The 17,737-nt window shown below is 48.6% G+C and overlaps 2 protein-coding genes across 2 annotated transcripts; both read right to left on the bottom strand.

Moving 5' to 3' along the window:
* Nucleotides 1-492: 492 nt before the first annotated feature.
* On the bottom strand, nucleotides 493-2,537 carry LOC149325793 (uncharacterized). Its single transcript, XM_089563911.1, has 3 exons — nucleotides 2,243-2,537; nucleotides 1,968-2,180; nucleotides 493-817 (listed from the first exon to the last, which is right to left on the bottom strand). Exons 1-3 carry the CDS (start codon nucleotides 2,443-2,445, stop codon nucleotides 661-663), a joined length of 573 nt encoding a protein of 190 aa, XP_089420037.1. The 5' UTR covers nucleotides 2,446-2,537; the 3' UTR covers nucleotides 493-660.
* A 10,432-nt stretch (nucleotides 2,538-12,969) lies between these two features.
* On the bottom strand, nucleotides 12,970-15,160 carry LOC149325792 (uncharacterized). The gene is made up of 2 exons (XM_089564385.1): nucleotides 14,686-15,160; nucleotides 12,970-12,980 (listed from the first exon to the last, which is right to left on the bottom strand). The coding sequence occupies exons 1-2, from the start codon at nucleotides 15,158-15,160 to the stop codon at nucleotides 12,970-12,972; spliced, it is 486 nt and encodes a 161-aa protein (XP_089420511.1).
* Between the last annotated feature and the right edge of the window lie 2,577 nt (nucleotides 15,161-17,737).

The raw sequence follows: 17,737 nt of genomic DNA, 5'->3' as shown, positions 1-17,737 counted from the left end.
GGCGATTCCCTTCAACACGTGACCGACTTTGTCAGACTCGGGCATGTTGGTGTCAACTTTGTGACAGAGGGCCAGCACATCTTGAATGTACGACACATAGGACTCCGTAGATGTTTGAGCTCGGGAGGCGAGGTCCTTCTTAGCAGCAAGTGTTCGGCCGAGCGGCGGTCCAAACAATTCGCGGAGTTTCTCTTTGCACACGTCCCAGCTGGTTAGATGGTCTTCGTGGGTCTCATACCAGACCCGGGCAGTGTCTTTTAGGTAGAATATTACATTTGCGAGCATAAGGGTCGGATCCCAGCGGTTGTAGGTACTCACTCGCTCGTACATGTTGATCCAGTCGTCGACGTCAGTGTTGTCGGTACCAGAAAATGTCCCAGGGTCACAAGGGGGAGAAAGAACGAGTGATGTCATGGCCGGGGCTGAGGTTTGCTGGGAGGCGTCTTGGGTCATGATGAGGGAAGGCAACTGGCGGCCGCTGCGGTGCTCCGTCGTTGGTAGACGTAGGGGAAAGCCGCACCTCCACCAAATATGTTGCGGGAAAGAATATATTTACAAATAGGAAAGAACAGCTGCTAGCGGCACCGAGAACACAGTCCGAACTTCGTTGTCGTCTTCTACTCTTCCCACGCTCTTGGTCGTCGTCGTCGTCTACCCGCTTTAAGGAGTTGCAAGCTGAAAACCTACATGGTTTTCAGCAGGATATTTTGCCCTTATTGCCTTCACCATGCAGGAGGGCAGGGGCCTTCTGTTGTGGCGCCCAAGCCGCCCCCACAGCCAGAGCACACACTGCCTGTAGGCAGCAAACCGGTAGTGCCTGAAACAATGCCAATGATTAGATGTAGCAAGCAGTACACAGGATGAAGTTGATCAGATGCGCATCCAAGTCGGGAGGGGACAGAATGTTCTGACCCCTAGCCGCCTCCTAATTTTTTTAATTCAGCCAGAAGAGTGCCTGTTCTGCATATTTACTCATTTGAACCAAAAACAATCATTCCTGTAACTACACTAAACAATGGTGACTTGAGTAAGCATGCACACCAAGGTTGAGGCCCAATGTTCACTCTTTTCTAGATGTCTCAAGCTGACCTCCCTTGTTGTTGCTAGTGGCTCTTTATTGATAATAAAAAAAATAACAATGGAAGCTAACGATGTTGCTAGCCGCGGCATCTGCCATCCAAACCTGAGCTGCGGCTAGCGAGAATAAAAGGACAGGGAGAGGGAAAGAAAGGGGGGAGCGATAGTAAGAAAGGATAGGTGTTGGGCGGCAATATACACTATGTACAATTCCATATATGGGAACCAAGTTCTACAACTCTGCTAAATGCTCCAAAAGCACACTTTTCATCACACTTACTAGTATTTATGTTATCACTGCAACTAAGGAAATTTATATATATAGGTGCCAGAAGCCCACTTCTGATAGGACAATCTCCTTTGAAATTTCGAATTGGCTCAGCAGTTGCTGCCAACTGCAATAAAGATAAATTTAAACCAGCCAAAATCCCGACGTACCTGAACCCGGACATGTATTAGACTAGCAGTCAATAAGGTCTGCCTTATTTTCAGCCGTTCCTGAAACTAAATAAGGTTCCTTTTTCTGAAAATGACAGCATGTAAGGTAAAAAAAAGGTTCCATGCTTCTTATGCTATATAGCTCGTAATCTAATTCCTGAAAGGAGAATGAGTCTGTCTCCTGCACAGTAATGGGCTTTGTCAGTGCAAACTATCCTGATCCCATTTGTTTGCGCAGTGGACAGCTGCAGTCTTTTGCAGTGGTTATGGCCATAGCACACCGTGATTCCGCACTGTATACGAAGTTTTAGGCATTCTCTGTCGTTTTTTTTAAATAGAACAGCACCGCATGCGTATGCGCTTTAGATCGCACTGTGGTCAATAAACGTAGTTGCAAGAGCTAGCACCGGTCGCGTTATTACGCAATCCGTGAAGCTTGCAGTTGTACTTACTCGTTCGCGGTGTCGCCCATGCCTGGCTGCCGGTAATGCCGCATGTTTAAATATGCAAGCTGCAGCACACCCTCGTCCAGGCAAAGATACCCGAACTCGGGGTGCGCTGTGATGCAGTTGTGCCCCGGCTGCTTTTTAACGGCGGCCGGGCATTCCCGGCAGCAGACGTTCTCGATGGCTGTCGGCATGGCAGCGCAGCCGTCGCACTGGCACCTTCGCAGAAAACGAATGTCAGCGATGCGTGCCACGAGCATAATAGAGTTCATATCACTCACCAGTCCACGTTTCCCACTCGTTGCCAGCCGTCCTCGGAGCCATCGGCGTCCGAGTCTTCGTCCGTGGTACGGCCGGACGGATGGCCACTGCTGCTACCTTCGGCCGTATCGCGCAAAGGCGTACTATCGTAAGAGATGGCGCCTAAATCTGCCGTCCGCCGAAGAATCTCTCTTTCAAGCTCTGTGAGATCGTCGATGTCCATCTCATCGGCTTACAAAAACACAAATGGCTGAACGTAGTTCGGCCAACAACGTGCGCATTTTCAAAAGTCACTCCGCGTATTACTACGTATTACTCCGCCGATGACGGAGCGGCAAGCCTCCACGGAACTAGCTGAAAGGCACTCGACGCGTTGGTAGACTCCGCCCATCGTATGAGGCCGAATTCAAAAAAAAAAGGCGGGAGCCGGACGTTAATTAGATTTAATTGAGGAAATCGGCCACACAAGGCAATAAGTCGCAGCTCCTAAGAATGCTGGGAACGTGTACGTCAAGTTCCCGCGGCAAAAAGACAAGTTCAGAATCCTCTTAAGTGCACCTTTAAGTAGTTCAGCTCTTTGTCCGAGACGGCTGTGGAAGCCGTGCTGTGTTAGCCTTGGCCGTCGCTGGCACTTTGTTCTAATTCCATGATTTCCCGTCTAACACATTGTTTGCCTTTCTTGGGTGGTATTCTCCCGGTGACGCCGTTTGCGACATGTCGCATTAGGGCGGGGCCTAAAAAAAGTGCGTACAGTTGCTCGAAGAAGCGGAAAACGCCGCCTGCACTTTCGTCGGCGGTGCTTTCATTCACTCTGAGAAGCGACAATTTACCACTGCTGATTCACTAGCAGCAGTAGTTTCGTATCTTTGATAGCAAGAACATTTGCCATCACATGACGTCTAATGTTCAAAAACATTTGCAAATTTAATATAAACTCGCTTTACTTCATTTAAGTCTATAAAACACCGCGAAAAAGCTCCAAATCTATTTTTGTTTCGTTCCGGACGGTTGTGCTAGGTTTCGGCTGCGTTTCAGGCAGTTGCAGACGGTAGCAGTGTAGCTGGAGGTCCCATTAGGCTTGCGCGCTCCAGAATCGAGAGCGTATCTCAAAAACTAGGCTGAATTGCAGCTTAAACTTTATCGTTGAAGCAAGGTAAGTCATAGCAAAAAGCAACAACACCAGTACTTGCCGGTAAACATGCCGACCGGAATCACAAGGACTGCTGAATTGGCTGAAGCGGGCGGCTCTCACCTGGAAGGACGCCGCCATGTTTTCACGCTAAGGGCGCAAAAGCCGCAACTGCCGATTGCCTTCGTACGCGAACGCTATTTCCCCATTAGCATTCTGTGCATGCGCACTCTGGACCCGCTATGCACGCAATTACGCAAAGCCCGCAATACTAAAACTCTCTAATGTTCAGTTGTAGGTTTGTAAAAGTCGTCACATTGCTTTAATCAATCAATCAATCAATCAATCAATCAATCAATCAATCAGGTTTATTTTCACATCAAGGATGTGGGGAGCGGGGACAAAAAGCCTATAGAGGCTTGACGGAGGTCCCCGCCCCCTACAGCAACTACATTGTTCACAAAAACTCACAATCACACAACGGTACATTATATGTTATGCCTGTGACATATTTAAAACATAAGCACATTGTATCGAAAATGAACACGTTCAGGGCATCAAAAAAACACATAACCATCAAACATATCACGTAAAGAGGGAAGGCATAAAAGCAGGCTGAGTTAGTACACTAAAGAAAGAAACTATATGCTGTTACTCTTCACTAATGACAGTTTTTCACAAATTGTTTAAAATGGACGGGATATTGTAGGACAGCATTTGTCTGCCGTAGTTAGTTCGCGTTCGCGGTAAATACCAGTTGTCTCCGATGCGCGTATTGTAGGGGCGTTCTCTGCATGTTAGTCTAGACAAATCAGCGAGGAATGCAGTTCCTTGATTAATATTTGATGTGTACTTTTTGCGCAGCAGGACAGAGTACAATTGCACAATAGGTACAATGTGTAATGCCTCAAAGACAGGTTTGGTGTGTGCATCATTTGGAATGTTGTTAATTGCACGAACTGCTTTTTTCTGTAGTACATGGAGTTTTGTAATATTGGAGACAGTGGTTGTACCCCAGACTAAGAAACAATAAGTTATAACACTGGTGAACAAAGAGTCGTACAAAAGTTTTTTTATGCATTGTGGAAAGTAGTACCGAAACTTGGAGAGGATACCTACTACTCTTGAAATTTTGGCAGCTGTATTATCAACATGAACATCCCAAGATAAGTTCTCGTGGAATGTGACACCAAGGCTTTTAACGGAAGAGGAGACGTGTATTTTTGATGAACCGAGTGATAACGTTAACTCAGAAACAGACTTATTACGGGGTCTAAAAAGCACAGCTTTTGTTTTGCTTATATTGATATTCAGCGAATTGGAAAGTGACCAGTGGTGTAGCGAACGTAGGGACCTCGTAGCATTTACTTCCAGACTCGATACACATGGTGCCCTGAAAAATAGGCTGGTGTCATCAGCGTAGATAACAAAAGTTGTGTTAGGGTCAATGTTTACAATATCATTAATGTAGAGATTAAAAAGTAGCGGTCCGAGTATGCTACCCTGGGGTACGCCGGCAGCAATATGCTTGGGGTCAGATAGTGTGTTATCAATCACAACCTGCTGAATTCAGGCCTCTAAATATGATTTAATGATACTATAAAAACAACCTCGGAAGCCATATCTGTCTAGTTTTAGTAGTAAGGTTTCGTGATTAACGCGATCGAATGCCTTAGAAAAATCTATAAAAATGCCTAGTGTTAGTTCTTTGTGTTCGAAAGATTCTAAAATCAGCTCCTTCTGTGTAAGAAGAGCGGTCTCAGTGGAGTGTAATTTCCTAAATCCATGCTGACTGGGTGTGATCAACTTATGCTTTTCGCAAAAACCTAGAATCCTGCTATGTAACAGCTTTTCTAAACATTTGGAAAATAACGGGAGTATAGATATCGGACGGTAATTGGATAAATTGTTAGTATCCCCTCCTTTATGAATTACGATGACCCTCGCAGTTTGCATTCTACTAGGAAAGGTGCCCTGGGCGAAACAGCAGTTAAAGACATGGTCTAACATAGGACAAAGGACATCAATTACATGTTTGAACGGTTGGATCTGGAACCCATCCACGTCCTTCGACTTGCTATTTTTGAGGCTATTAAAGCATCGCATAATAAAGCGGTAAACGGTAAACGGTAAGCGGTAATAAAGCGGTAAACGAGTTCGATTGACCAAGATATCTCATGCAAGTAGGGTCATGAATAGTATGCGCAACAGACACAAAGAAATCGTTAAAAGAATCAGCCAGCTTTTTTCCTGATAACGTCTCATCATCTATCATGACTTCCAGTTCATTAATGCTCTTGGATGGGTTAATAATGGTATTAATTTGTTTCCATACTTTATCACTTCGCTTCAGAACATCCTTGTTGAATAGACTATGGAAGTACTCTTTCTTTGCCTGACGCAGAAATGATGTCACCTTGTTTCTGTACGCCTTAAATATAAGAAAGTCATCAGTGCTTCTATTCTTAATGAAACAATTATAAAGGTAGTTTTTGTTTTTTATCATCTTTAAACATTCTTTGTTTATCCATGGCTTGCGAGCACTCTTTGGTTTTCTGGTGCTTCGATATGGGAAGCATTCAATATATACCGGTTTTATGATGCTTATAAATATATCATATGCTTTGTCAGGATCTGTAACCTCATAAACTGGACTCCAGTCTATTTGCTCAAATCTTCTTTGGCTCGTGCAGACACTGTTTCGCTGCACTAATGTGCATTAAAACGCCTTGAAGGGTCATGTAGCCGAGAGCGCAAGCGCTGCCAAGGCCATCTCGTCGCAGCGGGCACCGTCTGCTTCGGCGTCTGTTTACGACGGCGCAAAGTAAGTTCGCATGGCAAGTGGCAGTCCGGCTCAGCAGATGGTAGCCACAGTGCTGTGCTCTTCGACAGCCGGTAATGCCGCCGACAAGATTCGTCGGCCAAGGCAAACTGGTCGCGATGTCCTCGGACACGCCACTCTTCTTCGCAACTCAAAAACCAGGCAAGGAGAGTGGGATCCTTGGCGTTTAGTATCAATTTCGTAGCCCGTCGCCAGCGCAAATCGCTTCAGCGCATTCCGTTGTTAGACTAAGCGTAGTAAATTGGGGTGACGTCACGATGACGTAGCAGGAAGGCAGATCTGTGTCGTCACACCGCCGTCACCGCGGCTCGAGCCAATCAGCGAAGAGCGAATGCGACATGTCGCAAAAGGCGACACCGGGAGAATACCACCCCTTGATGACAGCAGTGTTCTCTAGGTCAAAAGAGCAGTTTCTTGCATTGCGTCTTGGGGTTAGTCAGAGACCCTTTTCCAAGCATTCCACCCCAAAAAAACCTGAGTACCAGGCCGGAGGACATCTTAAACCCATTAAAAATCTGGCGGGAACCTGGCAGCACTGAGGATCGAACCAGGATCCCAAATGTGAGCAGATGCTTTAACCTCCAGGCCACTGCACGTTTTCTTTTTTTCAACATGGTATTTATTATAATAACGATGTTTTATGTACATTAGCTATCTGCAAACATTAAGAAGGCAGTGGTACATCGACACACATGAGCAACGAAGCACGAGAAAAAAGTCAATTCGGAGCACATAGCTAATATATTGTAGCGTGCAGCGCCAAAAAGAACACCCGCGCAGAGACGAAAAACCTGCGGCGGTCCCCTAGTGGTTCGAGCGCGCGCGAGAGAGCCAACCAACTTCTTCCTCTTCTAGCGCATGCGCTACTTCTGTCTCTTCTTCGAATGCATGTATCACTGCCCCCCTCTTCTGCAGCATCGACACGATGCGGCTGGGAGTGAAAAGTCAGCGAAAGGGTAGAACACAGCTGCAGTGGACCGCAGTTCAGTCAGGTAGCCGGTCGTGGTAAGGCTTCATGCGAACAACGTGTACGACTTCAGTTCGGTGCGACCGGCGCGATGAACAAGCTGTCGGGGCGGGAGCAACTGCATAAGTCACATCACTGATGCGGCGCACTACTTTGTAAGGGCCGAAGTATCGGCGCAGCAGCTTTTCAGAGAGCCCGCGGCGACGAACAGGTATCCAAATCCACACAAGGTCGCCGGGAGCATAACTGACGAAACGGCGTCCACAGTTGTACTTAGTGGCGTCAGCCTCCTGTTGACGGTGTATGCGCAGGCGGGCCAGTTGACGCGCTTCCTCAGCACGCTGAACGAAGGTATCTACGTCGATGTCAGCGTCTGAGTCGCAGTACGGGTCGACGGGCAACATAGCATCCAACGGAGTGGTCACCTGGCGACCGAAGACAAGCTGAAAGGGGGTCAGTCGGGTTGTTTCCTGCAGGGCGGTGTTGTACGCAAACGTTGCGTACGGCAGAATGGCGTCCCAAGTTCGATGCTCGACGTCAACGTACATTGATAGCATGTCGGCTAGTGTGCGGTTGAGTCGCTCTACCAACCCGTTTGTCTGCGGGTGATACGCCGTAGCACGTCGGTGGCTCGTGTGCGTCAGAGTCATCACGGACTGGGTTAAGCGGGCCGTGAAAGCAGTTCCCGGTCAGTAACAACAACGGCGGGTGCTCCATGACGCAAGACAATGTTGTGGACGAAGAACTGCGCCACTTCAGCAGCAGTGCCTTTGGCAAGAGACGTGGTCTCAGCGTACCGTGCGAGGTAGTCAGTCGCAACGACTATCCAACGCTTTCCAGACGAAGACTTCGGAAATGGGCCAAGGAGGTCCATGCCCACTTGATGGAAAGGGGTCTTCGGTGGATCGACGGGGTGAAGAAATCCGGCCGGTTTCAATGGAGGAGTCTTCAGACGTTGGCATTCACGGCATGTTTTGACGTAGGCCCGCACCGATGGGAGTAACCTGGGCCAATAATACTTTTGTCTAATCCGCGCGAGTGTACGGCTGACTCCAAGGTGGCCGGCCGATGGTGCATCATGACAGGCACTCCAGATCTCAGACCGCAGCTGTGATGGTACGACGAGTAGGAACACTTCTTCGCTGTTGGCAAAGTTGCGCTTGTAGAGAACACCAGACCGTAAAGTGAAGGTGTGAAGCCCTCGAAGAAAAACACGCGGAATGGGAGCGTCACTGCCTTCGAGGTAATCGATGAGCGGCGCCAACTCCGTGTCCGCCCTCTGAAGCTGCGCCATTTGGGTGGTACTAACAGAGCCCAGGAAAGGAAACTCATCGGTGGTTTCTTCGGTATTGATTGGGATAGGCGCGCGCGACAGACAATCCGCATCCTGATGCTTGCGGCCAGACTTGTAAACTACTGTTAAGTCGTATTCTTGCAAGCGTAAGCTCCATCTAGCCAAGCGTCCTGAGGGGTCTTTGAGGCTTGCCAGCCAGCATAAGGAGTGGTGGTCGCTTACCACACGGAAGGGTCGTCCGTAGAGGTACGGTCGGAACTTGCAGATGGCCCATATCACTGCAAGACATTCTTTCTCCGTCGTAGAATAATTGGTCTCGGAGCGCGTAAGTGTCCGACTAGCATAACTGATGACCCGTTCTGCACCGTCTTGCCACTGGATCAGTACTGCACCAAGGCCAACATTGCTGGCGTCAGTGTGGATGTCCGTGGCAGCATGCTCGTCGAAATGGCCGAGTATCGGAGTGCTTTGCAGACGGCTGCGAAGCTCGACAAATGCAGCCTCTTCGTCGGTCCCCCACAGGAAGGGCGTGTCGTCACGGGTCAGTGCGTTCAGCGGTTCCGCGATTTTCGAGAAATCTTGAATAAAGCGCCTATAATAGGAGCACAGGCCTAAAAACCGGCGAACGGCCTTCTTGTCAGTTGGGCGTGGAAAACCTGAGACGGCAGCAGTCTTGTCAGGGTCCGGGCGAACACCTTGTGCGCTGACAACGTGACCAAGAAAGCGAAGTTCCTCAAAGCCAAAATGGCATTTCTCGGCTTTGATGGTGAGTTGCGCGGATTTGAGCGCTTGTAGCACAATGCGCAACCGCTCCAAGTGTTGGTCAAAGGTGGGCGAAAATATAACGACATCGTCCAGGTACACCAGGCAGGACTGCCATTTCAAGCCGGAGAGGACAGTGTCCATCATGCGTTGGAAAGTGGCCGGTGCTGAGCACAGACCAAATGGGAGCACTTTAAACTCATAGAGGCCGTCAGGCGTCACGAAAGCCGTCTTCTCCCGGTCTCTCTCGTCAACTTCGATTTGCTAGTACCCGCTTTTAAGATCCAATGAAGAGAAGTATCTGGCGTTCCGCAATCGGTCGAGCGCGTCATCTATCCTGGGCAGCGGGTAAACGTCCTTTTTGGTCACGCTGTTAAGTTTCCTGTAGTCCACGCAGAAACGCAGAGTATTGTCCTTCTTTTTGACAAGAACCACAGGCGATGCCCACGGACTGGTGGACGGCTGAATGACATCGTCTGCAAGCATCTCGGCAACCTGATTCTGAATGGCTTCTCTCTCCACCGGGGAAACACGATATGGGCGCTGGCAGACGGGTCGCGTAGTGTCGTCAGTGATGATACGATGCTTGGCGAGTGGAGTTCGGCCGACCTTCGAGCACGTAGCGAAACAGTCCGCAAATTCTGCCAAGAGGGCCGACAGAAGATCCCTCTGAACCGACGGCAAGGCAGGATTTATTCTGACTGACTGAAGAACGTGATGTGGGCCAGCATACTCCGGAGAGGGTCCTCCCACGGTGCACAAACCTATAACCTCAGCAACGTCGTGGAGGAAGGCAATAGCCATGCCTTTGGCCAGGTGCTGATATTCGTTGGCAAAGTTAGTCAGGAGGACGTGGGTGCGGCCGTCACGTAGTTGGACGAGACCTCTTGCAACGGCAAGTCCCCGCTTAAGCAGCAGTGGACTATGGCTGTCCGCTAGGCCCTCGTAGTCATGAAAGAGGTCGTTCCGCACGAGCACCAGAACACTGCACCGCGGCGGCACCGTGACGTCGTTCTCGACAATGCGCAGAGCGTTGCTGCAGGGATCGCGGGAGTCAAAGCGCGCCACGGCCTGTTTGGTCGAGAACGTGACACGTGCCTCCTGAAAGTCAATCACAGCGCCGTTCGACTGCAGGAAGTCGATCCCCAGAATCAAGTCTCTGGAACACTCGGGGAGTACGACAAATTCACCAACGTACGTAAAACCACTAATCCCAACTCTAGCCGTGCACTTGCCCACAGGGGAAATTAGGTGGCCACCAGCGGTGCGAATGGGGGTCCCCGTCCACGGTGTCAGAACCTTCTTAAGTTCTCCAGCGAAGGCACGGCTCATAACAGAGTAATCAGCACCGGTATCGAGCAGCGCGGTAATGTCAGTGCCATCAATTGTCACACGCAAATCGGATGCAGCGTATCTGATACTGTCGCTGCCTCTCTCTGTCCGGGTATCGTCGGCTCGAGGGTTCCGCGATGGAGGATCTTGACACGTCCCGACGTCAGCGGCCTTGCCTCCAGAGGTCGCTGGTGTTAGTTTTCCCGACGCGGACTCGGCGAGCGACGGCCAGCAGAGCTACTCTGGCGGCCAGGGCTGGAAGAGCGATAACGGAGAGGCGAAGGGGAACGGGACTCGCGCCTTCCAGAGTAGGCAGGGTTCTGGCGTGCCCAGAGATGCTGTGCAATCTCATGCGGTCGTTCGCCGTTCTGAGGGCAGGGTGCGTCGGGATGGAAACCGCGAAGGCCCACTTGGCGGTACGGACAGGCGCGGTAGAGGTGACCAGGCTCCCCACAGTGGTAGCAGAGAGGCCTGCGGTCCGGTGTACGCCACAAATCCGACTTGCGAGGGCGTGGCCCAGCTGTAGCAGATGCGGTTGCAGAATACGTGGCGATGTTACTCACGGAGGTCGACGGGGTCACACCGTAGCCAGGCACGCTTGCGTGACATGTGCCGATGTTGCTCACGCCAGGCGTTGGGGTAATGGGACCGTAGCCTGTCGTGCGACGTACAACAGATGCGTACGTGGGTCGGTCATCGAACCGGGATGGCGCTTCGGGGACAGGAGGTGCCTGCGCAGCCTGTCGCACCTCGTCCCTGACAACTTCGGACAGCGCTGCCAGCGGCGCAGGTGCAACCTGAGGCAGATGGATCCGTTGCAGTTCCTCCCGGACAACGGAGCGAATTAGTTCACGCAAGGTGTCTGCACTGCCGCCGAGACACGACGAAAAGCCTTCGGGCACCATGCAGTTGATGTCCCGGTTGTACTGGCGGGCCCGTTGTTGCAGCGTCGTCTCCATCGTGGTCGCCTCGGTTAGAAATTCCGCCACCGTGCGGGGTGGGCTGCGCACGAGGCCCGCGAACAGCTCCTGCTTAACCCCACGCATGAGATGGCGCAGCTTCTTCTCCTCTGTCATGTTGGGGTCGGCGCGCCTGAAAAGACGGGTCATGTCTTCGGTGTACATGCGCACGCTTTCGTTCGTGCGCTGATTTCGGGAGTGCAGCGCAGCTTCAGCCTTCTCCCGGCGGTCAGCGTTGGGGAACGTAGCCAGGAGACTCCGGCAAAACGTCTCCCAGGTGGGAAGTGTAGTCTCGTGGTTTTCAAACCACGTCCGAGCAGACTCTTCCAGGGCAAAGTAGACGTAGACGTGAAAAGTAGACGCGAAAAGATGGCGGTGTTCGCGGTGGGTGGCAAAGGATCGGCGCCAGGGGCCTGGTGTCAGCGGCCATGGCAGTTGGACTCGACGGTAGAGGCTGGATCGGCGGCTGGGTCCTGGTGTCAGTGGCCATGTCAGTTGGACTCGGCGGTCGAGGCTGCGTCGTCCTTGTTGGCGGGGGAAGGGGCCCAAATTCAGGCGACTCTCCGCGGAGACGGCGGCTGGGTCGCTGGTGAACCGGTGTGAGGTCCGTAGTGACGCTGTACGGAGTTTGCAGGTCGGGAAGCGTACCCAGCACTGCTCCACCAAACTGTAGCGTGCAACGCCAAAAAGAACACCCGCGCAGAGACGAAAAACCTGCGGCGGTCCCCTAGTGGTTCGAGCGCGCGCGAGAGAGCCAACCAACTTCTTCCTCTTCTAGCGCATGCGCTACTTCTGTCTCTTCTTCGAATGCATGTATCAATATCATAACGCGACATATATAAGCAACACAGAACTAGAAAAAAGGCAATGAATAAAACAGCACTAAGAGTGAGTATCACTCCAGTTCATACTGAGTCCGGGCGTACAATTCTTCTAGATATACAATCATTCTACAAAAATGTTCTTTAACAGAAAAAACAGATTCACAATGTCGGTCCATCATGCGTGTTTTCCACAGGCTCTGCAATCCAGTTAAAAATAACATATCTAATGGCTCATCAATACATTGTAGTGCAGTGTGAAATTGTACAGAATGTGGCGTCAGATTAAGCCTTTTTTTTCAATGTTCGTTGCATGATATCCGAGAAGAGTATTGCTTCTTTACAATTGATGAATAAATGCTGAATTGTTTCAGGAGCATCACAAAGGTGACAGTTCACCATAGACACGAAAATACCCCCTTTTTCTCTGCCCATGTTTTAAGTCGTAATGTCTCAGTGTGTAGCTTAAAGAAAAATGATTTAGTATTTAGTACATGGCGGGAGAGGCAAAATACACAAAGCGAAACATTGGTGGAGGAAAGAGCATACAGATTAAGTCCTTGTACAACCGTCTCCACGACATCGAAAGAAGGAGCTCTGGGGAAAAACGAACATGAAGGAAACAACCAGACAAATACACCTCATGCATGAACTAAGAACGAAAACCACGCAAAGGACGATACACAGGGAAGAAGTAGACAGGACGAGCGCGGACTTGCAACTGTTTAATTGAAACACATCTTCCTTCCATCACCAACCCTACGCATGCGCAACAAGCTATCTCTATCTAATCGAGTTCAGGAACTTTAGTTCCTTCTTGTACAGATGGACCGAAGCCTCGCTTACACACTTTTCGGGCCCATATTTATCAATCTGCCAGGCTTCGATGACCTCACGTGTTTTCTGGTCTTTGGCCCTTCCGATTATCTTTGCGCGCTCAAAGAGTGGCGTGCATTTATTGTCACACGAAAAACAGTGTTTTGGCAAATGCATGCCGCTGTGAGAGCCCAACGAATTTTCGTTGGGCTTTGAGAGCCCAACGAAAAATTAGATTAGGGCAATCAATGTTTGGGAAGTTAAAATCACCAAATACAAGGAAAATGGAGTTAGGAAAACGCACGTGTAAGTCACCCAATATTCTATGAAATTCACCTGAATATGTGGCAGTCATATCTGGCGGTCGGTAGAAGGCAGCAATAACAACATCAGCAATACCAATTTTGCATCGTATCCAAACACATTCAAGAAAAGTAGTGACAGTGATCGGGATAGCAGATATTTGTTTCTTTGTAGCAATAAGGACGCCACCCCTTTTCTATTTTTTCTATCACAACGAAAAAAGCAAAATTCGGATTCACTGAGAAGAATGTTAGCATCCGGAATAGTATCGTCCAACCAAGTTTCAGTTAATATCAGAAGTGAAGCGCCCGTTGAATCTAGGAGGGAAGAAAGGGCAACAGATTTTGAAAGTACACTTCGGATATTAGTGAAAAGGAAACTACTGCTATTCACTGAATTAAGACTAGTGTTCGACGAGCATGAAGACTCTGGAAAAGATGAGGTGGCTGTTGGAACCGGTCAGTCGGTCGTGGAAAGATTAACTGGCACCGCTCGGTCACTGGCGACATCCCACAGATACGTATCCTTATTGATATGCAATTTATCGAAAGCCAAGCGCACGCGGTCACCATCTTTTTTAATCGTTTTTGAGAACTGCAGCAGCAGGCGGCGTTTGTTACGGACAGCAAGCGAATAATCACGTCAGATGCTAAAATTTGTTTCCTTTAGCTTGCGGCCGTTACTTAGAATGGCGTCGATTTCTTTATCATTGATAAACTTCGCTATAATTGGCCGTGCCTTCTCGGTCGAGAAACGGCCCACACGATGCGCCCTAGCAACGGAAGTAACAGTGACTCCAAGCTTATCGCTGCAGAAGTCGTTGACAAGTTGCTCTGACGTCTCCCAACTTTCAGACGAGTCTCTATCGGCGATACCATAAAACAGAACATTTGAACGGCGCGACCGGTTTTCTAGGTCATCAATTTTATTAACGATGTTAGATAACCCACTTTCATGATTTGCCGAAGTACTAACAGATGAAGCCAATTCGAGTTTTGTTTCAAGTTCTTGAACACGTTTGGTTAGATTTTCAAGGTCTGTTTTCAGTGTCGCATGAATATTTAGCACTTTTGTTACTGCTTCAATAAGAGTGGCGTTGCTTGCTTCAAGTCGCAATACGGTTTCTGCCACGGTGTCTAATTTCTCTTCCTGCGCCTTTGTCATGGGCCCTGGGTTTACTTCTACGTCCCCACTGACAAGCAACAAGCGCAAAACATAAACAATAGCAGAGCAAGCACGCTTGAAAGGGCTGGGCGGCCACGACACTGCCAAAAGGCAAACATCATTGCTTCGGTAACACCGAGTTTGAAGATAACTAATCTGTAGAAATACAGATGATGAGCGACGAGACATTGTGGCAGCGTCGTGGCCCAGAGCGTCGTCCAAATGTGCGCGCTTTTCAAGGGGCGGAGTAGGTAGCATCGTCCCACGTTGCCCGACGAGCAAAGTGAACGTGTCCAGAAACGGCGGCGGTCGAAGCAGCAGACTCGAAGATAAGTCGCAGCAGATTGGCGGTTCATCCAGGCCACGGAATTTGCTCACGCACGGTTCTTCGTCCCGGGTATCAGCTAGCTGTACTGCGGGCAGCGACAACAGCTGTCCCAGGAGTGGCAGCAGCAAAACCTGTAGAAATACAGATGATGAGCGACGAGACATTGTGGCAGCGTCGTGGCCCAGAGCGTCGTCCCTTTCGCCTTGTTTTTCGTCAGCCATTGCAGTCGCCGATTTGTCGCGGTAAGGTTCTCCAGAAACCAAATTCCCGATACTGCGTCTTTCACGTCTTTCCGTTTTCCGAACCATTTGGATCTCATGTTTTTTGTTGCAAACCTGACCAGGACTGCCGGAATTTTTCCTTCTTTATGTGGCAAGCGATGCAGTGCCTCAATGTCATCGTCGGATAGCTGTGGCAGGTCGAGTTTGGTAGCAATCTTATTAAGCTCATCAATCAGGTTTTCGTTGTCGGAAGGTTTCAGTCTATGGATTTCAATGTTGTGTTGACGCATACGCTGCTCTAAATCATTCATTTCTTGTTTCATTGCGCGAATGTCTGCTGTATCCGATGACTGCTTAAGTGTTTCCACCCGTTGGCGCAAGTCGTGGATGTCTTTATCCTGCTTTTCGAGCTTGACATTCAGATTATCGTACGTATCAAACCAGTTGCCGATGAATTTAACAGGTACTTTCAATCCGTATTCGCCCAGAAGGATAGTCATCTTGTTACCGAGCCTGCTGGGTATTTTTCTTCTATGCCTGATGTCAATGTGAGTCGGAGAGGTATTTTAAACTTGTTCCTTAACCTTGACGCTAAAAAAGCCGACAGCCCCGATAAGATTCCTACAGTTTTCCTGCACCGTTACCCGGAATGGATTTCGCATTACTTGTTCCTCATCTTTAACGCGTCACTAGCACGGTGTTCTCTTCCGACAGACTGGAGGGGTGCTCGTATCATTCCCATATTCAAGTCAACTGATCGCCTGAGTGTATCCAACTACCGTCCAATTTCCTTCACCTCAACTAGTTGCAAAATATTGGAACATGTAATCTGCCGACAATTGACCGTATTTCTCGAAGAAAACAAACTGTTATCAGACGCACAGCACGGGTTTCGGCGTGGTTTGTCGACTTTAACGCAGCTCCTTAGTGCATGCCATAATTTTTACTCGCGATTAATAACAAAGAACAGATTGATGCTATATTTTTAGACTATGCGAGAGCATTTGATAAAGTGCCACATAATAAATTATTACAGAAACTTTACGACATGGGAATAAATAGCAGACTTTTCGAGTTCATTAGGGCTTACCTAGAAAACAGGTATCAGTACATCCAAGTTGACAAGTACTGCTCGGAGGCACTGCAGGTGACAACAGGGGTACCACAAGGCTCGGTTCTGGGACCGATTTTATTCCTTATTTATGTTAATGATATCGTAAAAGTCATACACAGTGATGTTAAGATAAAGCTTTTCGCAGATGACTGCGTTCTTTACACCTCGGTTAAATGTGCAACTGACCAAATTAAACTTAACAAAGCTCTTGCTGACGTTTCAGGTTGGTGCGCAAATTGGAACATGTTTTTAAATGCTGATAAGTGCCTAGTCCTCCGCATATCCAGGAACAAAACCGTTTTACAAGATTCTTATTCTGTAAATGGCACTGCACTTAAGGAATCGCCGTCTGCTAAATACCTCGGAGTTACTATTACACACAATCTGAGTTGGGATTTTCATATTAATACAGTCTGCACCAAAGCCTTTAAATCTCTCTCGTTTATTAAACGCAAGCTTTCAAAAGCCCCCATGCACGTGAAACTAGCAGCCTATAAAGCGTTGGTTCGGCCATGTCTAGAGTATGCCTCGTGTCTATGGGACCCTTATACAAAGAAAAATATTTCCAAATTAGAAAGGGTTCAAAGAACCGCGGCCAGATTCATTTGCAATAAATATAAACGCACTGACAGCGTGACAGAAATGATTGATTATCTTGGTCTCGAGACACTACGAGCGAGGCGTTCCGAACGCAGATTAAAATACTTGTATTTTATATATAACAATATAATAGACATCAATAATCATAATTTCGTTAGCCCTCACACACTACGCACAAGCTCGCGTTTTGATAACGGGAAAATGATTCGTGAATATAGTCCCCTAAAAGATACCTTTAAGTATTCATTTTTTCCGAGAACCATACGCGCTTGGAATAAATTACCTAGGAATATTGTCGACCGTCCCAGTGCGCAAGAGTTCGTTACAAACCTGAAAATGCGGGGGTGAAGTTGTACTTGTATTCTTGTATTGTTTCTTGTATTCGTGTATTCTTGTATTCGCGTATTCTTGTATTCTTGATTCTTGTATTTCTTTTTTTGTGCCCACTCCTGCTTGGAGTCCGCCGACTCTGCAGTATTCCCAAATAAATAAATAAATAAACATGAGACAATGACACACTGCCAAGAGTAACCGTGGTATATCTACAGGGGAACCACAAGTACACAACCATGTCATAACCATGCACAAGCTAAAAACCACAAGCATCAACGAAGCTTTTCGCTGATATCCTGGCTTAACCTAAGCTAAGCCATAGCCAATTTTTTTTTTTCCAAATGGATCCAGTTGTACCCGCTTCAGAAAGTGTCTGGATAAACTCCAGGAAGTGTTCTGTCGGTTCAGCTTTCCGGAAAGACTGATCACGGACAATGCGTCCTGTTTCACCGCTGGGGCGTTCGGTAACGCATGCCGATCCCTGAAAATCTAGCACTTCACCACTTCACCCTACCATCCCCATTTGAACT

This window comes from Amblyomma mixtum, chromosome 10 (assembly GCF_055824585.1).
Source record: "Amblyomma mixtum isolate Tamu chromosome 10, ASM5582458v1, whole genome shotgun sequence".
NCBI classification, from domain to species: Eukaryota; Metazoa; Arthropoda; class Arachnida; order Ixodida; family Ixodidae; genus Amblyomma; species Amblyomma mixtum.
This window is presented reverse-complemented; position numbering and strand designations above follow the sequence as displayed.